The following is a 27287-nucleotide window of genomic DNA, read 5'->3' on the forward strand; positions in this document are numbered from 1 at the left end:
CCTAAAATGACTTCTATGTATGTAGGAAAACTGCAAGTGTCATATGAAATATAGCCAAGAAGCAAAATGATGAGCGGGGCAAGTAAATGTAAGGAAAAACATAGTAGGTAAAGTTGGAAGAAAGCAATTCTACTTAACAGAGGAGATGTTAACATCAATTCCATTGAAACATAGAAGCAATCTAAGGGACTTGGCAAATAAGCTAGAAGTATCTACAACTACTGTTTGTAGGCTAGTAAAAAGGGGCATTAAAATGCCTCTTACCAATTCAATGCGTCCATTTTTAACCCCACAAAATCAAATAGCAAGGTTAATCTGGATACTCTGTTTCCTTGAGCATCCACTAACATCGGGAGGGCCGCCTAAGTTTAAGGACATGTTCAATTTCATCTATATCGATGAAAAGTGGTTTTACATGCATCAAAAGACTCAGAAATTATATCTACATCCAAATGAGCAATTTTTGTAGGTGTTGTGCACAGGGCTTCATATAACATGTTAGGTCAAATGACACGGGATGGGAAGGTTGGTATGTTTCCTTTTGTGGAAGAACATCCTGCTCAAAGATCATCAAACAATAGGCCAGCATGAACTCTTGAAACTAAAGTGGTTACATATCATATTGAACGACTTCCCAAAAAATTAGAAACAGACCCTCAAATGAGATAAAATATTCTCCTATATCAGATTTTAGACAACTTGTCCCATATCATAGTATTTTTGTAATTTTACTAGCAACTTGATACAATACAATATAATATAACATTCACTTGATATGATAATATGCAATTAAGATATGATATAGTGCTAATTGTCAATTGATATGATTAGACGATGCCAACTACTAAGATATAATATATTAGTCATTTAATACATCAACTAGATTCCAACTGACAATCCCCAAATAAGAATATATACAAAAAATTAATTTTCTATAATTTATAATTTTTTAATATTAATTTTTATCATAAAAATTACAGAAATGTCATACTATTAGGCAATTTGCTCTATATCAAGAGTTTGTCTTGTAGGAGACCGCCTACTTTTAAATTAAAACTAGTTATTAGGCTCGGGCTATGTCCCGGGTAATAAAACATTTCATTTATTAATATAATACTTTATGATGATAACACTAAATACAACTAGCCTAGTGGTTAAAACTTTAGTATATGTACTTGAGGTCTTGGGATCAAACCCTATATTATGCAATTTCTTAATTTTTTTATTGTACATGATTACATGAACTAAAACTCCATAAGGATATTTGTATAGATTAGGCAATGATAGTTCAATATTAAAAAGAGATTAACCCAATATTAAAAAGAGAATTAGTCCAATAGTGACTAGGTTAATTTCATTCAGTGACTAGTTTAATCCATTTAATTACTAGGTTTACTTTTATATTAGACCGTCTCTTCTAATAATTTTTGTTATCTTTATTATATAAGGGAAGGGGGGAGCAATGGTGTCCTCTTTTGAAATGCCAATTTTTGCCCCCTTCTCTTTCTAAATTACAAAATAGTGTTTGTATTTTTGACTTTGTTAAATTTAAGAGCTGGATATATTTGGCAAACTGTATTCCTCATTTTTTTCCCTCAAAAAGAAGTTACGATATCCAGTTCCCACAACCACAATCAAGAAAAAAAAATATTTCGTGCCATATATCATACAGGTTGCGCGGATTCGATTATGGGCTTATAACTACACAATACTACGATCTAATAAATTTTTTATAACTCAGAAGAGAAGCTCCTCACAAAAGAGGGAAAAAACTAAAATAAATTTAAAACGCTAATAACTTAATAGATCATGATTAGATTAACAATATTCGCGCATTTCCAGAATATTATTATGTTCGCAATGACATTTTCTGAAATCTACAATGATATATAATTTTTTTTTTCTAAAATGTTCAAGTTTTGACTTTTATGCCGAAGAAAATCGAGTTTCTGTTTCAAAAAAAAATTCAAGCACGCATCGCGTGCAAAAAATTCTAGTATCAAATATGGGAATATCAGTGCTCCTAAGACCTCAAATGAGCGCAAATAAGTACATGCACCCGAGCATGGTGCACCTTTTTCTAAATTACGTCGTTTTATCATTTTTAGAGTCTATAATTTTAAAAAATTATTGTTATTTGTTTCCTTAAATTTTGCAAGTAAAGATTCCTTTTTCAAATTTAAATTTAAAAGGTATATGTTCTTTTACCTTAAGTGTAGATGTTCATTTATTATATGTTCTTTTCATTATAACGTTTGTTCTTTTATAAATATAGATTTACACGTTCTTTAATTTTAAGCCGTGTATTGTAACACCCCGAAATTTCGCTCCTAACTTTTTTCGCGTTATTTTTCCTTAACTGTTATTTTGCCGTTAAAATTAGAATTTTTTATCATTCAAATTTTTATAACGTATAAATATGTATTATTTTGTCAACTTCATAATATATTATATTTTTATATAAATTATTTGATTAGAAATTATATATTTTATAGTGGCTAAACTACGTGCTTCATCTCCGTTTGTTATTTTAGCATCTAGCTTTGTGGACTATTTATGTCTCGAGCAAGGTTCGACTTTTTACGTACCCAAATATGCTGGTGAAAAGTGCTAAGTAATGAAGAGTTATTTTTTTAAGAATAGTTGAAGAGCTTATAACCGTCTTGTAACCCCCACTTTAATTCCCTTATTTTGATTTTTGTAACCCCCTTCTCATCATCTCTACTTCTTTTCTATTTTGTCTTATCAAAGGACGGAGTGTTACAGTGTATTCTTTTTTAAACTAGAAAAGTTATTGAAAAAAGTTCGTGTTCTTTTATATTAATTGTATGCTCTTTTTGGGTGCACAGAGCATTGTGCACCCTAGTCCATAATCCACGCTTTGTCAAATGAGGGGAAAAAGTAGGGATGGCAATGGGTCCTGGACCCGACCCAGACCCGCTAGGACCCGACACATTTATAAGGGTCTGGGTTCAAAAAATTTAGACCAAATGGGTCCGGGTCGGGTCTGGGTCCCGGAGAGCATGGGCCGGGTTTGGGTCTGGGTCCACATATGCTAGACCCACACCCGCCCCGTGGACCCATTTACATATTATAATTTTTTTTACCTAAACTCTAAAATTTTGTGAGTTGTGATTTTGTGAACTCGTTAGTGTTGTAACTCCACTAAGACATGTAACTTTGTAAGCTGTAACATTTTAATATTTTACGAATTAATTCTTAATTTTTTTTTTGGAGAATGCTTTAACCATGGATACAAGAACCTATATCTATTAGGGCGAAATTTTTTGATTACATATATTCAAAAATGTGATGAAAACTTAAAATTAAGAAGGACCCATTTAGGACCCAGTAAGGACCCATGAACCCGCTAGACCCAACGGATCTGGGTCTGGGTCTGAAAAATCTAAACCCAACGGATCTGAGACGGGTCTGAGTTTGTGAAAAATAAACGGGTCTGGGTCTGGGTCCAGGTGGACCCAACCCAGACCCGTCCCATTGCCATCCCTAGGAAAAAGGATATATAGGAAGAGAGGACGAAAGAGGAAGTACTAAAGTTTCATCTAAACTGTAATCGCCACAAATAAGTAGGCCCGCAAAGTAACGCCTACATGCTGAATCCATGACCATATTTTATTCAGATTTTTTTGTACCAGAATCCAAACTTACCTCCAAATTTCAACAATGCCTTCATTTACGTAATCAAAATGAATTTAAACCCACAAATACAAGAAAACAAAACAATATTGTGTGGTGTGGGTCCAATCCAAAATCTCTCCATGAAACTACATAAGAGATAAAAGAAAAACAGAGCTTGCATTTGCAATATTACTACTTTTCAGAGTTTCTGGAAAGAAGTTAGAAGCAAAAAGTGAAATTTGTGGTGGAATTAAGAAGATAATGGCTTTACAGCTGAATGGTGCTTGGTGTTTGTATGGAACAAGTGCTAGTAAGAGAATCAAGGAAAGCAGAAATGTAATAAGGGCAGTTTCGTCTTTAGAAAATAATGCAGCAACTAGTTCAGTGAAGTCCATTAATGAAGGAAAGGTGAAGTTGGGAGGGTCTGATTTGGAGGTGACTAAGTTGGGTATTGGTGCTTGGTCTTGGGGTGATACCAGTTACTGGAACAACTTTGAATGGGATGGTAAAATTCCTCAATTTATCTTTTTTTTCCTATCATGATCCTTGTTCCAGAGTTGCTAAATACCGCACTAAATTTTTTTACTAACGTCATAAATACGCATTTTTATATTGTATAGTAACGTCCTAAAAACGTAATTTATTCATCGAGTGAGAGAGGGATGATAAGGAAACCTCACCTCCAAAGAACCACATAGTGGAGTTTGATTCTATGAAATACGTAATTTAATTAGGAAACACATATCTTGTTTTTAATTAATCTACCGACTTGCTGTTCACTATGATCATAGAAAAAAAGTTAAAAGTATGGGAGATAGAGAGCAAGGATATGAGAGAAGAAAAAGTAGTCACCAAGGGTCAGACTCGATCCTAGGACTTTTAGGATCGGAGATGATGCTAATATCACTAGGTTAATAACGGCTGCTCCAAAAGTATATCACTGGGGGATTTGGGGTTTCAAATTTCAATGTTTCATCACCCACATCAAAGAATGGTATTACAAACACTGTATAGCTTAAAAAGAAAGTCAGAAAACAGAAAGTGTAATTAACTCATAGGATGGAGTTGTTTACATTCTTAACTCTCTAAACTCTATTTATTTCAAAATCAGAACTTTTCAATTATAGCTTAGTGAAATGATGAAGTTCATTAGGGAGAGGTATAGGGATGCAAAGTCTTGGATCAGAAACTAGTCTACATCAATGGTCTTACTTCCTTAGTGCTCCTATGGGATATGGTTATGGGTTATTGAAAAATAAGAAGAAAAAGAAGGCAGAAAGGAAAAAGGTTCTTGTTTGGGGATATAACTTTGGATTTCTAAAGAACTATATTGGCTTTAGATTTCTTTAATTAGGGGTGATTTCCTTTTCCTAAAAACTTCTGTGTCAATTGCTTTTGTGCCTTTTTAAAATATTTTAGATGAAAAATAAAGGTGGATTACTTTGGATCTGTTTTTCACCATTAGAAGCTTCCAAATTAAGGCCATATTTCTTAGAAGTTTGTAGAGTCTTGAGCAATGTCACTACTTAGGTTTTGAGGCACAGTGTGGGGGGAATTAGGCATCTCCTAGATTATGAAGTACTTCAAGCCTCAAGGCCTTGGGGTGGTACCTGGTGGGTAATCAAAACATCAACCAGTGCACTAACACAACTCCGAGCTTTGACGGAGTCTTTGGAGTTGGTTATTGTTAGGTACAAGTGTGAATATATGTTATCGTCCCATGTTGAAAGAGGAAGTCAAGAGCCTTCAGCTTATAATCCAAGTGGACTGTTTTTCCTTCCACCAATGGTTTCAGGATGAAACCCCTCTATGGTCTTTGTTTTCGGTCTTCTTGCTTCTCATTTACTCCTAAAAGCCCAAGACAATTTGAGATTAGGTTCGACTATGTTGATAATTCAAGCTCTTGGTATAGACTTTAAACTGCGTTGATATTAGATGTAATACCTATGTTGGTAATTCCTTATCATATGGTATACTTACTATAGTTTTAACTCCCATTTTGTTGTTTGTCATAGATGTTCTCCATCTTAATATCCCCAAAACATTTGGAAAATGATACCGAAATTACTGTATCTTTATGTATCTCTAGTTGGGCAATTTTGGGGCAAATATCTTTTGACATTATTATGATATGGCAGACAGGAAGTTGAAAGCAGCCAAGGCAGCATTTGACACTAGTCTTGATAATGGAATAAATTTCATTGACACTGCTGAGGTCTATGGCTCCAAGGTGACATATTTGATCCTATTCAAGTATTCAACTACTTCCATTCTACTCACTAACAGCATAAATTTTCTTGTTCTTCAATCATTGTGATTTTCTTATATACATACAGTTTTCTCTGGGTGCAATCAATTCTGAAACTCTTCTTGGAAGGTAATGCTGGAGATTTTACACTTTCATCCCTACAATGAGTCGATGCTACATAAGCCCTTTGTTGGCAAATAGCTAACCGGCACTACAAACTTATTGCTTCTAGCTAGTCTGTCTTCAGACAATTTTTTTTGAGAAATATATTATGCTCCTACTTAAGTACTTATATTTGTTGATTTTTCGCAATACATCCCGCTTGATAGGTTTATTAAGGAACGGAAAGAGAAGGATCCAGAGGTAGAGGTTGCAGTTGCGACCAAGTATGCAGCATTACCATGGAGATTAGGACGTGAAAGTGTAGTCAAAGCCCTGAAGGATTCTCTCTGTCGCCTAGGTCTTTCTTCTGTGGACCTGTATCAACTACACTGGTAAGCATGATCCTAAAAAAATTAGTGGCCAACATCTATATTATTTTCCTTGTGAAGGAAGTGAAGTTAATTACTGTATTGCACTAATTCCAGGCCTGGAATATGGGGAAATGAAGGTTGCTCATCGAAAATATCATCATCTAGTTCAATTCATTCATGAGCTGATATTAAGTCTCCTCAGTCTCAAGTTTAACAATCTTACTTCATTGTGAGAATGATTTTCCAGGGTATATTGATGGTCTTGGTGATGCTGTTGAGAAGGGACTCGTAAAGGCTGTTGGAGTTTCCAATTATAGTGGTATGTCTATAAATAATTTATCAGCTAATATATTTCATTTGCCTTGAGTTTATCACTTCAGACTATCAATTCTGGGGTAAACCAACAACTAGATTATGATTGTTGAATTTAACTCTCTCTTTAATCTTTTTTCCAATACATATTTTGTTCTGACAACCGGAAAACCTGGATTTTGTTATATGTTCTGTCATGATGCCTGGGCTAACAAATTACCCAATTTGTTTGGTTTTTTCCTATTTCAGAGAAGCGGCTACGTGATGCTTACAAACGGCTGAAAGAAAGAGGTATTCCCCTGGCTTCAAACCAAGTAAACTACAGCCTTATATATAGACTCCCGGAGGAAAATGGTGTCAAGGCTACCTGTGACGAGCTTGGAATCACTTTGATTGCTTATTCACCAATTGCTCAAGGTTTGTGCTTTGACTCGTGTCATTTTCCCAATTTCATCTTCAACAACCTGCCTTTGCCTTCTCCCACTCAAGGTTCTATCATTTTTTTAAGGAAATTTTGTTATTAAATACCACACTTTGGGTACTTTTTTGAAATAAATACCTATGTTGTTTGAAATTTTATATCAATACCATTTTCCTGTCATTTCTTTTGAAATCACTACCAACTTAATAGATTTTCGCAAAACCGTTAATTTTGCTTCGTTCATGGCATGTGAAATTACCTTCTTATCTTCCATTAATCTCCACCACCACCATCAAAACACTACGCAACTCACTAGGCTTGCGATTCCCTTCTCTCTCCTAACCACCATTACGAGGTGGTGGTGGTTTCATAGTTGGTTAGTATTGTGGGTGGGTTGATTTTTGTTGGGTGGGGGTGGTGATGGTTTCGTAGTTGGTTAGGGCGGTGGGATGGGATGATTTTTGAGTGGGTGGAGGTGGTGGTGGTTTTTTAGTTGGTTGTTATTTTACGCCGACACCTTCATTTACCTCAAAAAATCGAGTGTTGTGTCGTGTCACACTTCACTTCAATATTTCATTTTAAACTAAAAACTTATCTTTTTTCTACAAAATAGCGGAGTCGAACACATGGGTACCCATGTCAGAGTAGATACTCAATCTGTGTCTGAGCAACATAGGTTGGTTGTGGTTGTGGGTGGGTCGATTTTTGGGTGGGTATAGGTGGTGGTGGCGGTTATGATGGCAAGCATGATTGTTGCATGTGGTAGGGCGGAGGTGGGGGAAGGGTAAAATCGTAATTTCATATGCTACTGACGGAGCAAAACGAACATATTTTGCAAGATTCCATTAAGTGGTAGTGATTTCAAAAAAATTAAGTCATTCTTGGTATTTATATAAAATTTCAGACAACCTAGATATTTATTTTAAAAAAGTGCCTAAATTGTGGTATATATTAACAAAATTTCCTTTTTTTAATTGTTGTCATCTGATTGCAATAGCACAATAAATCCTTTACGATCGTTGTAAATTCTATATGGTAAACAAACCTTTACCAAGTACTCCCTCTTTTTTTTTTTAACATTCTCACTTTCCTGGGTGCGTTTTGCGACACACGTCTTTGACCTTAAATATTTTTCATTACATATTACTAAATATTATAATAACTGAATATCAATAAAATACTCATTAACACATGAAACAAAAACCCACATGACTATATATATATATTATCAAAAAGAGTTGAGAAGATTCTCTCTTATTATGAATAGTGTCAAGATTTCAAGTGAGAAAGATGAAATAAAACAGAGGGAGTACCAACTAATCAATATTTATTATAGGTAGTTTAATCTTTGTCATGATTTCCCAAAATCCCACCTTTTTATCGGGGTTATAACTTGCAAGAGGGTTGTATTGCATGTGCAGTGGTTGTTCTTGATGCCATTAAGTTTAACCTTCAATATTGCAAAATGATTTTGGGATATAAACATTGTGTTTTGTTTGCGCAGGTTCCTTGTCTGGAAAATACACACCAGAAAATCCACCTTCTGGTCCTCGAGGCCGCTTATACACTTCAGAATACCTGACCCAGGTTTAACTAGTCTCTGTGGAACTGTGAGATTAATATTGGGCTTCAAGATTGCTGCTGAAATGTTGTTTTTGCAATGCAGCTGCAACCTTTGGTGAAGAGAATTAAGGAGATAGGACAGAACTACGATAAGACTCCCACCCAGGTACGTTTTTTTTGATGTGGATTTAAGGATCATCACTCAAGAACGTCAGAAAACAGATCCAAGAATTTCGGAATGGATTTTCATATTAACCTCTAATCTTGAATTTTGGGAGGTTAAAACTAAAACTTTGTTCCCTTCAGAATTTACTTTATACTGTCTCGGTGTTTCATTAGATGTCAGATAATCCTAGAGGAATCTTGCTGTAGTAAACCAGTGCAACTGAAGACATTACCATGTTTTTTGTCCCTAAATAAGGTTCTGACTACATTTCATGCATTCAGGTAGCTCTAAATTGGCTAATAGCACAGGAGAATGTAATTCCTATACCTGGAGCTAAAAATGGAGAACAGGCTGCAGAGTTTATTGGTGCACTCGGTTGGCGACTTAGCGAGGAAGAAATTCAAGAGCTACGTTCTTTAGCAAAAGAAGTGAAGTCTATTATTGGCTTCCCAGTTGAGAAGCTGTAAGAATGTCTGGTGTTTTCATCATCGATTTGGTTTTGCAGCCGATAGAAAGACCTCCCATCATTGACGGCCATCGTCTAAGCCATATGATAATTATACATCAATATACTTCCAATTATTTGTAAATATACTTCAATCATGCATGAAATCATGATATCTTGTAACAGATAAACCAAAGGTGTAGAAGTGGTAAATTACAATATATGAATGTCATTTAGCTTCCTAATATAGTATACAATATCATAATTGATGCAAACAACAATAAGAGGTTATTACACTTTCCTTTGAAATGTTGCCATCAAATTTGGAAACACACCACTGACAGACAAGCTCTACTTCACGTGCTTCGCTCATTGTGTGTGTTTACCAAGTCTGGTTGCAGTCTTGCAGAGATGCAAAAACTTTTTAGAGGTTGCTGCAAGGATATCACTGGTTTGTTTAAGGATATTTTTAATGAAGCTTGTAGAGCTTATGAAAAACAAAGAGCTCTTTTATATGTTGATTAGCATGCTTAGCTTATTGTGGTAATGAACGTACTGCACATGAAAGGGTTGCTAACTGTTACGAAATAATGTATATGATATGTTTCCTTATGTATGGAGTTCTTCTAGGTTTATATGGTTTCCTATTTTGTGTAATATATATACATGATGAAATCAATAGAGAAAGGCAAGCAAATTAAACCCTAAACACTTATTGACATGGTATCAAAGTCGTAATCATTTTTTTCTCTCTCTATTTCCACTCGACCATCATGGCCGGCGACCAAGAAAAGCCGCCGGAAAATTCTCCTTCTAAAACCGACATCACATATCCCTTTTTCCTTGGCACTAGTGATAGGCCCAGGCGATTTTATTACTCCCACAAGGCTTCGTTCGAATAATTATGATGATTGGGTGAGTGATGTTCAACTTGCTCTTGAGGCTCGTCGCAAATACGAATTCGTTGATGGCACGATCTGCTTCCTTGCCCCATACACCAATGTCGACTGGATCACGGTTACTGTTATGATTGTCTCTGGCTTCTCAACACCATTGATGTAGAGGTTAAAGACAACGCTTATCAACTCGTTGTTCAAGAAGAACAAGTTCGCTCGGTTAAATCTCCCACCGAGGACAAGCCTGCTGATGTCCTCGACTTCGCTGTGCGCGGTCCTGTTGGGTTTGCTGGCCGCATCCGCAGCTCTACCGACCGTCCACGTTCACCCACTATCATAAGGTGGGCACGATGTCACTCGCTGCTAGTCCTTACTTGTTTGTGCTCACTGTAAAAAACACGGTCATGAGATGAGTAAGTGTTATGAGCTCATTGGTTATCCTGAAGGTTCGGATCCCAAGGTTAGCTCCTCTAAGCCTTCGGCTGGCCGTGGTCGTGGGCCACTCAACGCTCACGCCACCACCATGGTCGGGGCTGCTTCTTCCTCGACTCCTTCACCGACCTCTTCCACTCTATTTACGCCAGAACAATGGAATTGGCCCTAGCGGGGACTTTTGGTTCTACTAAATTTCGGATGACAGGTTCAGTGGCACGTTTTCTTCCTATTCCTGGATTATTAACAGTGGTGCTATTCATCAAGTTATTGGTGAGGTTTCTTCCATGTTTGATTTGGTTTCTATACCTTCGTGTTCTGTTGGTCTTCCTTATGGGAACCCGGCTGTTGCTACTGATAAAGGCTTGGCGCGGTTGTCAGACACTATTACTCTCCATAATTTACTTCTGGTTCCTTAGTTTAGTTGTAGTTTACTTTCTGTTGCACGACTGACTAATGATTTGCAGTGTTTTGTTCAATTTAACTCTTCTATGGTTGCTATTCAGGACCACATGAGGGATCTGATTGAAACGGGTCGTAGAGAGGATGGACTTTACTACTTCAACGGAGGTGACAATGCGCAGCTGGTTTCGGTGAATGGAATTTCTACGGATTTTGAATTGTGGCATCGTTGTACGGGTCATCCTTCGGAGAAAGTGGTGAAGTTACTTCCCCCTCTATGTGGTCATAAGGGTAATTTGAATAAGGTTTGTGAAATTTATTTTCGTGCTAAACATTCTAGAGACAAATTTTCTTTGAGTGATAATAAAGCAAGTAGGATCTTTGAAACAGTTCCTTGTGATTTGGGGTCCCTACACGTTATTTCTTGACTATTGTTGATGATTTTCTAGAGTTGTTTGGGTTTATTTAATTGAAGACGAGACTGAGGTCTTTCAAATGTTCATGAATTTTGTAGCCATTGTTGATAGGCAATTTTCTCAAACAATTAAAGTTGTTCAAAGTGACAATGGCACTGAATTTAATTGTTTGGTTGATTTCTTTTCTGCTTCAGGCATCCCTTTTCAAACAACTTGTGTTGCTACTCCTCAAAAAAAATGGGCGGGTAGAACGAAAACATCAACTTATTCTTAATGTTGGGCGTGCTTTAAGGTTTCAAGCTAATCTTCCTATTTATTTTTGGGGTGAAAGTATTCTTGCTGTTGCTCACTTGATAAATCGTACCCCTTCCTCTCTCTTAAACAATTAATCCCCTTTTGACATACTATTTGGTTTTCAGCTGCCTATGATGCCATTCATACTTTTGGTTGTCTTTGTTTCGCAAGCAATCATAAGACTAAAGGGGACAAATTTGCAAGTCGTAGTCGGAGGTTGTTTGATCTTGATACGACAGAATTTTTCATTATTTCTCGTGATGTAAAATTTTTTGAGGATTTGTTTCCTTTCTTATCTTCGGAGGATGTTAATACTGATCCTACTACTTTGGTGCCTTGTGACATTAATGTGCATCCTAATTTTGATGATGAATTTGAGCATACTCCTTGCTCCACAAATAATCCCCCAACTCCTCAAAATAATACATCCCAAACACCTACCTCCACCGAATCTCCCTTGCCTAAACCCATAAATAATGACATGCCTTCCTATTATAACTAATACCCCTATTCCTAATACCCCAACCCTCCTTACCCTCTAATCCCAATACCCTAAACAGCACACTAGAAACCAATACATGTTGCATCAATGTATAACAAATGATTAATTAAGGACGAAGTAAGAAGGACAATCATGTCAAGTTTCAGCTGGTTCTCTGTCTCTTTCAGAATGATTTAGGAAGGTTGAGCGTCGATTCCTAAATCCGATGCTAAAACAAACACTGAGAAATCGTCATATTCTGCTGAGCTTGGTCTTCAACCTCGCCATAGTCGACGTTGTTGATGTCGTCGTCAACATAGTCATTGTCCTTGTAGTCGTTGTGCATCAGAACTTGCCGTCCGAGGAAAAGTATTGGGTCAGACGGTCTGACCCAATACTTTCACATTAAGTTATCTACAAAATCTATAATTAGGATCAAGTTGACGATATGAAAGGTTGGCATTTTCAGATGGAGATTTGTGGTAGAGGTTATCATATTGAGGAGAATAATTTTGAGAATTTCCCCCCCTTGATTGGTATTTATCTGAGAGGGTTGACGATATTTTCATTGATTTTGAGAAGGTTGGCAATAATTTGACTGATTTTGAGAGCTAATAAGCGATTTTGTTGCCTATGCATTTGTTTTTTTGAGCGATTTTGGGGTTGATTTCTTATATAATTAGAATGATTAGGATCCATAATTATAAGAATTTGAAAATAAAGAGCAATGAAAGAAGAGTTAGAACAAATAGAAGAAATTAGTGAAGATGGAGAAAATTAAGTGTGCCCAAAATATAGCAAAATGGGTCTCTATTTATAGATCTCGAAAAAATAGAGCCGTTGGTAATTTTTTATTTATTTATATATTTTTAAAATATAACCGTTGCAAAATCTACAACGGTTATATTTTAATTACCCAATTAAAAGCCAACAAGTGTCGTGACTCGTGAGCGCCAAATGGCACGCTGCAACTGGCGCTGACACGCGTGTCAGCCCTTTGATTTTTTTGTCTGAACCAGCAGCAAAACGTGTCAGCTGTCCGTGTCAGTTGCAGCGTGTCAGCCCTTTAATTTTTTTTGGCTGAACTAGCAGCAAAACGCAGACAGTGAATCCCACTCCCACGCCTGATCATCACACTCACTCCCATTTACCTCATAATTAATTGTGATTAAGAGCATTTCTTTCTCAATCATCAACTTGATCTTTATTTTCACTCATGAGTAATGATGCTCTAATACTTCACCCGTCTCAAAATATAATTCTCATTTTTTTTTTTTTTTTTTTTCAGAGTGTCGAAGACGTACGTATCTATGAAGTTTGAACATAAATCTTTACTTACTTGCGTATCAATAAAAATAATTACAATCTGATATTAACGTTCTACCTCCCCCGAGATCACCAGCTCTTCCCTAGTGCTACCTGAATTGCTCGCCGGCAAAGGTAGGGCATAATTTCGGACAATTCAGGTTTGGGCAAAAGTTTCATTCTTTCATTTGATTCTATTTTCTTCTCCTAAAGATGATGATGATGATGATGATGATGATGATGATGATGATGGTAATTTTCTGTAATTTTAGGTTGACAGGATAATAAATCAAAGATTAGAAGATGGGTAAAAGAGGTAGAGCAGCAGTTGTAGTATTAGGGGATATAGGTCGGAGTCCAAGAATGCAATATCATGCCCTTTCACTTGCTACCCAGGTAACCTTTTTTTTTTTTTTTTATGGGTCTTAAGTTAGATTTGCTAATTGGGAAAAAGGTTGCTCCATTAATTTTTAGAAATTTGATAAGCTATTGATTTATTTATATTACATAAGTTTCCATACTTACATTTGCAAAAAGAATATAAGAGAATTATGAAAATTGTTAGCTTCTGTAGTAGATTTAGGGTTTAGGATTTAGGTTGGAAGAGAATGTGGAGTAATGCTAAGTTCACATATGAATGATAAATTGTGTTTTCGTTTAGATAAGATTGTGGAGAAGGTTGGTTAGGTGGAAGAGATTTTACTCATAGGAAGAGCAAATAAGTCAAGAACATTAAAGTTTGCAAATGAAATACAATTTAAGTTCTTGTTACTTGATTACATTACTAGTTATTTCCGAAGTCTCGGAAAGAACCTATGTTATGGCTTAGTGATGAACAAGAGCGGTTGCTTCGAGAGGCACGTTAATATTTGTTGTTTACCCAACACAGTAAAGAATCAAGGAAGAAGGACAAATTATTATTTTCAAGATGTTTTTTTTTTATTGAGAAGGAGCAACAACAAGAGTAGAAAGCAAAGTAGAGGACACACCATCTTCTTAAATGATAACTAGAAAATGTGCTAGTAATGCTAGAGAACTATTTTCATGAATTAGTTCTCTGTTGTCAACCATACTTTTTTCCTTTGTTTTTTTTTTTTTGATAAGTTTATTTGGTTGACACATTCCTTTTGTTTTCATAGGCATCTCTGAAGGTAGACATTGTTGCATATGGAGGTATGATTGGCAAATGCTCTTTGTTTTTGTGGTTTCTGTTTTTTTTTTTCTTTTTTTTGTAGATAGTTTGCATCCAGTGCTTTGCATGGTTTCATGTGCGTTTGGCAAAGTACCGATAGTAATTGCTTCAAACACTCATGTTCTCTCTTAAATTTTCAAATTTCTCTTCAGCTTTTCGGCTTTAGACACGCTAGTTTGACATTATTGATACTAACTAATTAGTTTCCGTAAATGACCACTAGAGATAAAATCTTGACTCATACAGCCGATTCCGTTTGAAAAAAAGCATCTGAGCTCCATTGGGCATTTGGGCGCCTGGGGTACAAGTGTAGTTTGCTTGATGATAAATGAACATGCCAAGGCTTTAATTAGACAAGTGAACCAGTGTTAATTCTATTAAGTTAAAAAAAATGCGACTCTTTTTCTCTTTGGAACTCATCTAAGACCTTGTAGAAAATTTAGAAAGTTCTTGATAACGTCTTCCATATTGCAAACCCCAAATGGTAGCTGGAAGATTTGTGATTTAATTTTTAGATTTTATTTAATCATATTGGTTGGTGAAAGATCTTCCATATTTATAGGATTAAAGGATAGGTTGCATCTGAATTTTAGTGGAAAGCGAAGATACTTATGTACTCTTTCCATAAGCTGAAACATAAATATGTGTTTCTTGATATTAGAGTTGTTCCAGAAGTGCTCGATATGGGGTCTAATTTCATGGAAGGTTCTAATGGAATAGGATGGTTATCATTGTCAGATGCTATGCAGATTTGGTTTGATTTGTTAAGGGATTTGCACACTACCTTGCTTGGGAAGAAAGTTGCAAGTCAGATTTTTAGTAGAAACCTTCACAATTTTTTTTTTGTGATTTCCTGTAGGGGTCAATATTCAATTTATGATTAAGGGAGATATGAGGATTATTTTGGACATAATTTCTGTGAGGGTTAACTAGTATTGCTGATTCAGCTGCTGTGGGAAATATTGAAGGTTTTACAAGAGCTGGACGATTTAGTTGGAAGGGAGTTCAAAGGGAGACATTCTCTATGTGCATGGTAGTGTTGGTTTGAAGTAGCCAAGTAGGAGAGCGTATGTTAGATGGTTTTCAGATGGGGAGGCTAAGTTCTCTAACGTACGATCTTGTTTATTTTCTACTTCTTAAGATGTGGTGCTTATATACTACATCCATTCATTTAAGTTGTACCCAAAGGCCTTGTCTAGTTTGCCAATGCATAACTTTGAACATCAATATCTCTAATTCTGTATGAATAAAAATTATAAAAAGTTGATATTATGAATTATATAACGAGTCGAGTCTAACAAAATCCCACTAGGACTATGTTTTTCCTTGTGATATAAGGTCAAAATGGAATTTGTGGACAGTGTCAAAACTGAATATGCTACAACTGAAAAGAAGTGGAGGAAGTATGTGATAAATATTGACCCAATCAAATATCTGATTTAAACCCCGCCCAAATATCTTGGATTTTGAGCATGAGTTTTTGGCCTAAAATTTGAAATGACTTGCTAAAACAACTGTAGTATGGATTTGACTCGCAACTGAGCTAGTCCCAGCCTGAAATTGCTTGAGTAGGACCACAGTTCTAGGTGCTTATCTTATCCCTCCATCTTCACTTTTGAAGCTATATAGGTGGTGATCCTTGCTTATGTTTTTCAAAGTCCATATAGGCTTTAAAAGATTCAATAAATGGGAATAGGGTTTGTTTGTAAGCATATAATGGAGGGGCTGCCGGCATATGGTGAGCGGTCCTTACAAGTTGCAGGAATCTCCAGCCACAAAGGCCCTTGGGGGTTTTGTAGCATCATTTTTCAGTCTATTTTACCATTACACTTTGACTCGCTGAGAAAGAACTAAGAAGCTTGTCCCCTGTCCGTAGAGAAGAAAAAGAAAGGCGCATGTTCCTTTTGTGTGTTTTCCTATCGGCATTGAAAATAAACATGGCAAATTTTATTTCTGATTTCCTGAAGTTCTTAATTTCTGTCCTTGAATGCCATCTGTTAATGTCACATATTTCTTCAGAATAAGTTTATTATATATTTTACTTCTGATGACGCATTGCGTCATCCACCTTCTTTACCTTCCCCTTCAAGAAGCTGTTAATATTGTTTGATATGATCGAGAATGTTATTGTCTCTGTTTAGTTGACTTGAAACTTTCGTAGGTTCTGATCCACATGCCGCTATTCTGAAGCATCCTTCCATTTGTATCTACAAAATGGTAGCCACCTTGGTAAATGCTTGTAAGTTGTCTGTCAATATTAATGCCTCTTTTCCTTATGTTTTATATTTTGATTTGTAGGCACAATGGCCTAGATTAATGCAAAAACTACCGTGGCTACTTCGATATATAGTACTTCTGCTCAAGCCACTATTTCAGTTCCTTGTACTCCTTTGGCATCTTTGTGTCAAAATTCCAGCTCCAGATGTTTTCTTAGTTCAGGTGAGCCAGACACCAAAGTTATTTGCACTAATATTTTGGTTGAAGCTGATGCAATTATTTTCTGTGCTTATTGTAGATCAACTTTGGTTAATTAAGACTATTTAGAGCTCTCTTTACTTGATATGAATTTCATCTTTGGCAGTGTGTATGCTTTAGAGTTTGTCTTTTACTTGTAAGGAATTTGGCTGACCTGCAACCAGATAAGTTATTCCTTTGCATGATTGAAAATATGTATGTTAGGAATACGTCTCCAGGCGCTAACAAATCAGGCAATTGAAGCATAATATATGAAGGAAAAAAGAAATTAAAGCAATAAAGAACACACAAAATTTAATGTGGAAACCCTTGAATAGGGAGAAAACCTTAACTAGGACTTGTGAATATGAGATGATGATACAAGGAGAATTCTTAATCTCTCTAAACTCTCTAATCCTTCTTTAGGAGTCTCTTTACATCTAATAATAATAATCTCACTTATCATGGCATAATAAAATAATAATGGCCTCAAACATATTTATACTAGGGATATTAATTAGGAAACCTAGTCAAACAAGGAAATCAAATTAACAAAGAAAAACCAAAGCTGTGACAAGAAGGAAAGAGGCGGTACTTTCCGCGGGCGCAGGAAGCTTTGCTGCGGGCTGCAACGTCACAACCTTCGGGCGCGGGGATGCCCTGCAGGCTGGCAGTAACAAGCTGGCTGGGAAAGCGACAAGAGCTCTGGGTGGAGGCAGCCTCGCCAAAACCTGCGGGCTGCTGGCCTTTGTCGCCAATGATTGCTATTGATCACTAGACTCTATGCTACATCACCTTGCCATCGTCTGGCTGATGCTTGATGCACGACACTCCACACACACACCTCATAAAATACACCTCGGCTTCACCTTCAACGCAACGTCTTCCTTTTACCATCTCCACACCATACCCAACAACCTAAACACCTAGACAGTGAAAGCTTATTTTTGTTGGAATTTCCATTTTAGGGACACCCACAGGAAGTGGGGAACCTTATAGTGTAGTTTTGGGGTTTGACTTGTCCTTAGATGATTCTGATAGGGTTTGGTGGGGAATTGTTGAGGTGTCTTTTCTTGCAATTCTTTTCTTCAGACATTTGGTGTCACTGCTACTGTGTATAACATTATAGATAAGGATTTCTTTCATAGACGAAATATGCTTTTGAGCATCTTTCTAGCTCAGCTTCCCCGGAGCTTAGTGCTTTTATGTAACATTGCGGACTTTAAGGTAGAGCCATAGAGGGCTAGTAATTCGGCAGTAATTAAGATAGCTTTTAAATGTGTTTCCCTCAGAGTTAGCCACTAGCAACGCAGAGGGTATTTTGCCATTATAATGTACTCCCTCCATTTCAACATGTTCTTCCCGCTTTGACTTTTTTGTGTCTTAAAAAAGATTCCAAATAGGAAGAACAAAAAGGAACAAAGGGAGTAATTATTATTATTATTAACAAGTTGTTGACCTTTAGTTTTTAGTTGTTAAAAACTCATATAACAAGCTACATTTAAACAAGATGGACTAGAGAAAGCCCACAATAACAACCACACAATGCCAAAGTCTTAATCACAATAGGGAAATCCCCATCAGCCTAAAGTGATGGTAAAAATACAACCTGTTCCCACGAAGGGGTGAGACTCTCGATTGTAAGAGTCTAAGAGATCCTAATAATCATCCTCAAAAACTTCAACACGGGGTCGACGTGCTTTCTTTTTTGTAAATAGATAGTTTTTTTATCCAAAACAAATTAATTATTAGAATTTTTCTTGTTAAGTATTGAACCATATATGTCATATCTTCACCTACAAAATGGTAAAAAAGACAGATAGCCAGAAAAATAAGCATTGTTCATGTGAGGTTTAAAAATTTGAAAAACTCAAACTGATACTAGACGAACCCTACACTTAAGAAACTTTCTTGGTTATTTTGGCTATGTTTCACTGTTGAATAATTGTTTCTTTTTTTTCTGATTTGCAAAGAATCCACCGTCTGTACCAACCTTGGTGGCTGTAAAGTGGGCAAGCTGGATCAGGCATTCAGCATTCATAGTGGATTGGCATAATTTTGGATATACGCTACTGGGGCTGTCTCTTGGTAGAGGAAGCCGCTTTGTGGCAGTATACCGTTGGTATCTTTTTAAAAGCTTGGCTGTTTTCATGCATGCTCTTGCTATCTTTATTTTGGCATATGACTTATGATCATCTTATCTTTAAGGTTTGAGAAGCATTATGGACAGCTGGCAGATGGCTCTCTTTGTGTGACAAAGGCCATGCAGCATGAATTAGCTCAGAACTGGGGAACTAGGTGAGTGTTTCAGTTGATATATTGCAGCCCTTTTGCTGATAAGACTGCATGTTTCCTCAGTAATTTAATAATTTACCTCTATTGGATATAGAGCCACCGTGCTGTATGATCAGCCTCCGGAATTTTTTCATCCTGCTTCAATGGAGGAGAAACATAGGGTGAGCTAGCTTCTTCTTTTAATTCAGCCTATGCTTTTGCAATTTGTATCTATTTGTATAATTTGATATTTTCTGAATGGGTACAGCTGTTTCTTAAATTGAACAAAGAGCTTAGACACTCTGAGGGAATTGGAGATTGTATCAGTCATGGTAAGATGCAGATTCCGATTTTCTTGCATAATTTAGGTGACATAAACAACTTTTAAGCTGCCTACATCTTCAGGAAGCAAACATATGAGGACAGATGACCCAAACGATAGTCTAATTACTACCATTTCTGAAGATGGTGTCATTGCAAAGTCAATCAGGCCAGCACTTGTTGTTAGTAGTACAAGCTGGTGAGCTGAATCTGCAACTTTTATTTTATTTTATTTGGATGATGTGCTGTGCTACAACTGTCATATACGTTTTTCTCTTTGTTTGCTGCGTGCGGTTGGTAGAGATTACATTTCTTATATGGACTACTATACAAAAAATTGGCAATAGAGTAACCATTCGTCTGTTTTCTCCAAAGTGAATAATCTCCTGGGACTGCCGGAGATTTTGATGATTTTCATGGATATTTCTTGAACTTTATGTCCTGGTCTGCTGTGAGTTTCATCAGAGCTTTTGATAATGGAGCTCCTTAATAGTGGGAATGGTGGCGAAGCTTTGAATTTGAACATAGTCCTGCCCCCAAAAGGGGGGGGGGGTAATTTTTCAAGGAACCTGAAGCTCAGCAATTCAAAAAACCTGATATTTTCAACTATTTCAAAGTAGAACCTTTTAATAATTGTGTTTTTGAGGTAAAACGAGAGACTATCATCATTATAATAGTTTGGATAAAGTGTAGCAATGAAGTCAAAAATCCAAGATGAGCCTCCATCATGCCACACCTCATCGGTTCGGTAGCTATTGCACATTCAAGCAACATAATGACTATGGAATTACGTTCATGAAAGCAACAAGCAGAAGAAACAGAACCAAAAGAAGATAGCATAGCTAAAAATCGTCAGTCAACAGTCGAACTTAACCTCCTCAGTCCTCGCTGAGCGTAGCCTACTAGAGCATGGACAATGGCTTGAGCATCACCCTGAAAAACTACAACATCACACCCTCTCTCTACCAGCCATTTTGCCGTCCACCTAGCTTCGGTTGCCTTTGTAAAAAGCTTAGAAAAGCTTGCCATGTCATCTTAATATAAACTTCTTGTCTTTCACGTGAAAAGCTTAGAAAGTCCATGCCACCGTTCTGTGAAATTGGGTGCATCTTCACACAAATATTCAGCACCAACACTCTCCCACAGATCCCTTGCCTAGTAGCAGTTACGTAGAACATGATCCTCAGACAAATCCTCTTTAAAGATCACATCTGGAGACATAATATTTTCTAGATACTTATTTTTTGGTGAGGACAAGGAATGGAGTCAAAATCAGGATATACACGAGACTCGAGAGTGATTATTAAAGATGAAAAGGATACAAATCCCATTTGCATTCATTGTAATATTTCTTATATTCGACTTCTAACATAGTTGGAGCTTATTTAAGTTAAAAATATAATCATACACTGGTGCAGGTGTCTAGGCATGTAAACATGGGGCCACATCTTAAGATTGGATATGGGTGTGGGGGGAAAACACTCATGAAACATATATCCAATCTTAAAAAGTCTTTTGTATGTGCTTACTGCATTACAAATACATGCATATATTCGTGGTTGTCATGTTGGATAGTTCTTTATTAGTTTGTAGTGATCTTCATCCCAACATTGGACACTAGTGTTTAGATTCCTGCCAAAGGTTCTAGATCTCACTTTATATCTGCTTTAATGAAGTTTTCCTTGAGTTACCTGATCGACATATTTTACTGCTTGAAAGTTATTACTTTTTGAGATTGTGTTTCACGTTAGTTGCAGTAGTTTTGTAAGTGGTCTTGAGATGTGTTTGACAAACAACAATGTGCCATTATGATCTTAGAGGTTATCACAGGGGATGCTGAAATTCAAGCTGTAGGCTTTATTTTGGCTGTTAGCATTTTTATTTGGCAGTTATCAGATGAATAGCAGGGTAAAATACCCACTTCGTAGAAGTTTTTATTGGTAAACTAATTGTCAACAGTTAGTAGTTTGAACATGTATAATCACATATAAGGGTGTGGAATAATTCTTAATGGTCAAATGCTCTAGTAATATATTTGATTCTAGTAGATCAATGTTATAAAATAGGAGATTATTAATATTGTCTACTCTACCTCCTCCTATTACTATTATTATAATTACAATTATTGTGATGTTATTTTATTGGTGGTGTCATAATTATTTATTATTCATATCAATTTTCAATACTTATAGTATTAATAGTTGCTTTTAATATTTGCTATATTGTTTAGTAGGGGTAAATTTATTTTCTTACAATGCAAAATGTTGTTTTCGATCGCATGCTGCAGATTGGCATTTTAGGTTCAAAATGCTGATCCAACAATCCACTATATGCTATTCACCAAAGTTCTAAAAGAGATAGCTGAAACCTTTAAATGCTATATATCGAAAAACACCCCCTTAGTTTGAGAATGATCAACTTATAACTTTACTGTTAGGACACCAGATGAAGATTTTGGTATCCTTTTGGAGGCGGCAGTCATGTATGACAGACGTGTGGCAGCAATCTTAAATGAGGATGATTCTGTCAAGGAAGAGGTCCTTTGGGATGAAATGAACAATGGGAAACAGAACATATATCCTAGGTTGTTATTTGTAATAACAGGTGCTTGTTGTCTACACATATTTATGTTTTTTAATCTATTGCTTAAGATGCTAGCAAGGAAACTGGAATTTTGATAATCTTTAGATTGCAGGAAAAGGCCCTGAAAAAGAAAAATATGAACAAAAAATTAAGAACTTACATCTCAAGCGTGTGGCTTTCCGAACAATGTGGCTGTCAGCTGAAGATTATCCCTCCCTTCTTGGTAATATTGCTGGTTTCCGTTGAATGATCTTCCTCACTTCTGTTTATCTATTTATTTTCTTAGAAAAGGTGAAGGTGGAGGTTTTTTATTATTTGTGGTTGTTTACAGGGTCAGCTGACCTGGGGGTTTGTCTGCATACTTCCTCATCTGGATTGGATCTTCCAATGAAGGTATTAGGTGGTGATAATATTAAATTCGTGCATATGATGAACCAAATGTTCTTTTACTATTATTTTATTTTCCGTAGTTATAGAGATATGTCATATGAAACAAGAATGTGTGTCCGCTTTAGAATTTTTGATTAATAATATGTTTCATGATTTCGAGTGCCAGGTTGTTGACATGTTTGGTTGTGGCTTACCAGTTTGTGCTGCATCTTACTCATGGTAAACTCTTCAGTTCTTCTCATTTGGTGTTTCAACAAGATATGCTCCATCATTTTTTTTTAGCAAAAATAAGTGGGGTACCTTAAGGTTTGTTATGCTTTAGTAAGGTGCTTCAACTTTGACTACATACTTTTAGATAGCTGAACTTGAATATATATATTCATTAAGGTCCATTTTGCACTAGCAGAGACCTATTATTGCCATTGGAAGCTCATATGATGCCGACTTCCTTGAATGTACTTGTTTCCTGGTGATGTTTTTGTTAGTAAAAAATATGAGAAGTTGCTGGAGTTGGGAGATATACTTTATTAGGGTAAAAAATGGTCATTAGTTGAACACGTTGAGATGTTAATTACCTGACAAAAAACATGCCATGGATGGGACAGGGTGTATATTATATAATTCAGGGTTCCTCCAACTTCAAGTGTAAAGTCAATATAGAGTCTACCTCAGTGACAGTAGACCAAACTTCAGGGTACCTCAATGAAAATATCTCCTTTTGTATTTTTTCCCCCATATTTTATGCTCTTAATTATGATTTAATTATGGAGCATCATGATTTTCGAAACGCTTTGATTATGTCCATTTCTTAATTTTGAGAGTTTAATTGGGTGATTTTTTTTATGTATATATAGTATTGAGGAGCTTGTCAAAGTTGAAAGGAATGGTCTTCTTTTCTCATCCTCTTCAGAACTTGCAGATCAGCTCTTGGTAAGGCCTCTTGAATTTTAAAATTTGTTCATGTTTTGGCTATTGGATAGTTTCTATAGGGTTTTTTTTTTTGTGTTTGATAGACATGTATTGCTTGTCTCATTGATTGGATCTGGGCTATTTGAATTTTTGCAATATTGGAATGTCTTCTTTTCTTTTTTATTAGGTTCTGGGATATAGCCTCGTGATATCTCATAATCACCTGGTTTGCTCTGTTAATTAAACTACAAATTGAAACCTCTGTTGCTATTATCTTTATTTCATGCACTCCTTAAGATTTTCCTGTTCCCCTCAATCAAGGGCAGACTCCTCACAGGATTCTCAATTCTGGTTATATATAACGCATATTAGAGCATATCCCATGACATTTGTAACAAGATTTTGGAACCTAGCAACTCTGAAGCTTCTCTGCTTCAGAAGTGAAGGGCACTATGGAATGCCTTCAGCAGAGAATAAGCCACATTCAAGTGGCTAGAATTCCTCGAATTTGCTGTTTTGTGGCCCAGATACCAGTAGAATTGCGTCAAGATGATGTATTTATTTCAACTCTGTCTGATTTCGACTTCCAATCTTTTCTGAGCAATTCAGACCGCTGACTCTCTTTAGTAAAAACATGAAAGCTATTCTGTATGGTTTTTAGGAACGCCACAAATATCTTTAGAATAAGCTGTGTCTTTGTAATAGATCCTGGCTGAAAAAGCTGCAAAAAGACATAGCTGTATATATCAAAGTTCAGCTAGAGTAAATTGGTAAAATGAGTATTCTTTGTCAAAGTTCAGCCAGATTTTTGAGAAAGTTTGTCACTGAGTTAGAGTGCTCTTTTGTAATGTAGAGAAATAGAGTTCAGGATTATATATGCTTTATGTTTTTAGTTAATGGGCTCTTCATTAGGATCTTGGGTACTACAACTCTACAAGTGGTTTGATGCACAGGATCCCTGTATTTGATTCTTTTCTTTGTAGTGGTGGACAATCTTTTGAGTTATCTCTTAGGTTAAGATGTTGATTGCATTTAGGGTTTTAGGGTTGGGATGGAACTTGGGGAAGGTTTCCTTTTCTCGATTGTTTATGATTATCCTATAATATATCTGGTCTCTCCTTCAGGTATGGGGTCAAATTGAGGTTGGCCTAAGGGCCGGCTTATGGAAGCCCATCGCTACTAGGATCAATATGGTTTCTTCCTTCTGATGTGTTTGCATCTTTCTCTGATTTATCTGTTTTTGCGATCAGCTGCATGCACCTTTCATTTGAGTGCTATTACTGCTTTTAAGATCTTTCCAATACATGATGGTATCCCTCAAAAGTTGTTGCTTTCTTCTGAAACTGTAGGCAGCAATTTTTGGTCACAGTCAAATATACTATTAAACTTTCTATACATACCGAGTGATGGATCAAAAAGTTGATGAATCTAAATATCTAGTTGCTGCATATTACTGCCTAGACAATAAGACAAAAATTATCTCAAGTATATATAACCTACCACATATTTTAGTTTAATATTTAATAATGGAATCTGTTACTTTCAGGAATATTGACACTGATTTTGGCATGTAATTAGGCTTGTATGCCCCAAAGTTACTGTTAATTTCTGCTATTTAAGTTCTCATCGTACCGCCTACCAGCAGGCTACAACCTTGCCTATATCTCTGTATTGTGGATGTTTTTGTCATCTTATATGATTATATGTCTGGTTTCCTGCTTAGAATTGACTCATTTATATTAGAAATCTAATCTATTTACTTGATGTAGATGCTTTTCAAGGGTTTCCCTAATGCATGCAATGTGCTCGCATCACTGAGAAATGGCACACTAGAAGAAAGGTCTTCAGCTGCTTGGGCTACTGAGTGGGAGGAGCATGCCAAACCATTAGTATTAGAGGCATGTATTTTTTTTCTCTGGTTCACCCATATATTAGCTCCATTATGGTTTTCCTTCTTTCTAAGCAGTGCGCTAACTTATGGGCAAATCTAAAAGGTGTCAAATATTTTAGATTGCATTCTTGAAGGAAAGTTTGGAATGTGTTTAGTATTGATGTTTGATGTACCTTTTCTTTTTAACTTGGTATGACTACCTAATGTTCAATTAGTTGTGTTTTATTTTATTTTCGTCTTTGGAAAATTTGTTAGAATAGACCTTTTATATACCACTTTTCGGGAGAAACAACCTTTTATCAGTTTTCTCCCAACTTAGCACCTTAGATTTTTTTTTTTTGCGAGAAACAACTTTACCCTATTTTCCGACGTTGACCCACCGGTTTCCAGTGTTGACCCACTTAAATCTCCCCATGTGCTAAAAACGTGCATTGGGCTTTTACACTCTTTTGTAGTGAAAAATGGAAAGGAAAAGAAAAAACCTGATGCACATGCGGCATCGATAGAAAAAGTGGTTGATAAAAAACCTGAAAATTGGTGGGTCAATACCGGAAAAATGTGGGCCAATGCCTGAAAATAAGGTAAAGTTGTATCTCGCAAAAATTTAGGGTCCTAAGTTGCCAAATCTTACAAAAAGTGGTATATAAAAGGGAATCTTTTGACAAATTATCCTTTTTTTCGTGTAACCTTCTGTCATCTACTCGGAGTTGATGTGACTGTCATCTTTGTTCCTGCATCTTTTCTGTCATTACATTGATAATTTCATGATCTGTTTAGCATTGTCCCTGCAATTCTTTTGATGCTAATGGCCTAATGTATATCGTAATTTCTATTAATTGCAGGTTATATCTCGGAATTCTAGTTGATCTTCATATTCTCTGATTTGGCCTGGTAGTTATCTGTGTCTAATCATACAATGGTATTCTTGCTAGCAGGCTACATTTTTTTTTCTCTTAATGGATTTGTACAAACAAAGTTGCAATAGTTACCAATCATGACCATCGTATGAAAGGTTAATCATCTATTATGCTGTAAAAATAGTATTATTGCTTTAAAGCAGTTTTGTATCCCCTTCAGATGACACCAAATTTTGATGAGACTTTTGGTTTAGTAAAGCTTCTAACCAACATGCTTGTTCTCGTGCGGGCTCGCATTTCTTACGTTTATGCTTGATTTTTGTGATACTTGCACACGATTATGTATATATGTAAATAACATCTCAGCTAGGTTAAGAAATTACACAAGAAATGTGCAGCCTCAAGAGAGACAATATACAGAAAATTTGGGTGTCTAAAACCCAACAAAGACTTGATCTTTGATCACAAAATTAGTCAAATCAGAAAGTGGAATGAACAATAAATTGAGAATGGACAAGGAGGGAAAGAAATGTGATCATTAAGGTATGAAGGGTCAGTGCAAAAACAAGTGCTACAAGATCATTAGGTATCATAAGTTCAAATAAGGAGATGAACCAAGAGATAAAGGAGTAATGAAATACTCCCTTCGTTTTTTTTTTTTATTTACACACTTTCCTTTATAGTCCGTTTATTTTTAATCTACACATTGTTACTTTTTCTATATTTGGTAACATATCACATCTACATTCTCCTCTTTTTCCACCCATGTCATTCACTTTTTAATTTTTTAACCCACTCTTTTGTTTCTCTCTTATACTTTTGTATTTCCTCCTTGGTTCTCCCCCAAAGTGAAGCAAGCAAATTAATATGAAATGGAGGGAGTATGTTGCAACTGTTGGGCAACAAAATGAAGAGTCACACCA

General features: G+C 36.1%; 2 protein-coding genes across 6 annotated transcripts; both read left to right on the plus strand.

The window, feature by feature from the left end:
- Positions 1–3648: 3648 nt before the first annotated feature.
- LOC104902685 (hypothetical protein) lies at positions 3649–9788 on the plus strand. The gene is made up of 10 exons (XM_010690551.4): positions 3649–4144; positions 5778–5869; positions 5976–6016; positions 6217–6381; positions 6475–6497; positions 6608–6679; positions 6922–7089; positions 8598–8680; positions 8760–8822; positions 9104–9788. The coding sequence occupies exons 1-10, from the start codon at positions 3901–3903 to the stop codon at positions 9287–9289; spliced, it is 1137 nt and encodes a 378-aa protein (XP_010688853.1). The 5' UTR covers positions 3649–3900; the 3' UTR covers positions 9290–9788.
- Positions 9789–13474: 3686 nt separating this feature from the next.
- LOC104902686 (UDP-glycosyltransferase TURAN) lies at positions 13475–26636 on the plus strand. Of its 5 annotated transcripts, none has more exons than XM_010690554.3 (17): positions 13475–13628; positions 13766–13889; positions 14633–14666; positions 16847–16902; positions 16984–17124; positions 19113–19261; positions 19348–19437; positions 19529–19595; positions 19682–19745; positions 19819–19933; positions 22172–22338; positions 22430–22540; positions 22649–22710; positions 22874–22926; positions 23562–23637; positions 25386–25514; positions 26350–26636. In XM_010690554.3, the coding sequence occupies exons 2-17, from the start codon at positions 13797–13799 to the stop codon at positions 26371–26373; spliced, it is 1431 nt and encodes a 476-aa protein (XP_010688856.1). In that variant the 5' UTR covers positions 13475–13628; positions 13766–13796; the 3' UTR covers positions 26374–26636. The 5 variants fall into 5 exon arrangements, with proteins under 5 accessions (XP_010688856.1, XP_010688857.1, XP_010688855.1 ...); XM_010690555.4 differs by having other exon boundaries at positions 13477–13654; positions 19840–19933; XM_010690553.4 differs by having other exon boundaries at positions 13478–13654.
- Positions 26637–27287: the final 651 nt, after the last annotated feature.

This window comes from Beta vulgaris, chromosome 9, assembly GCF_026745355.1.
Source record: "Beta vulgaris subsp. vulgaris cultivar EL10 chromosome 9, EL10.2, whole genome shotgun sequence".
NCBI lineage: Eukaryota > Viridiplantae > Streptophyta > Magnoliopsida > Caryophyllales > Amaranthaceae > Beta > Beta vulgaris.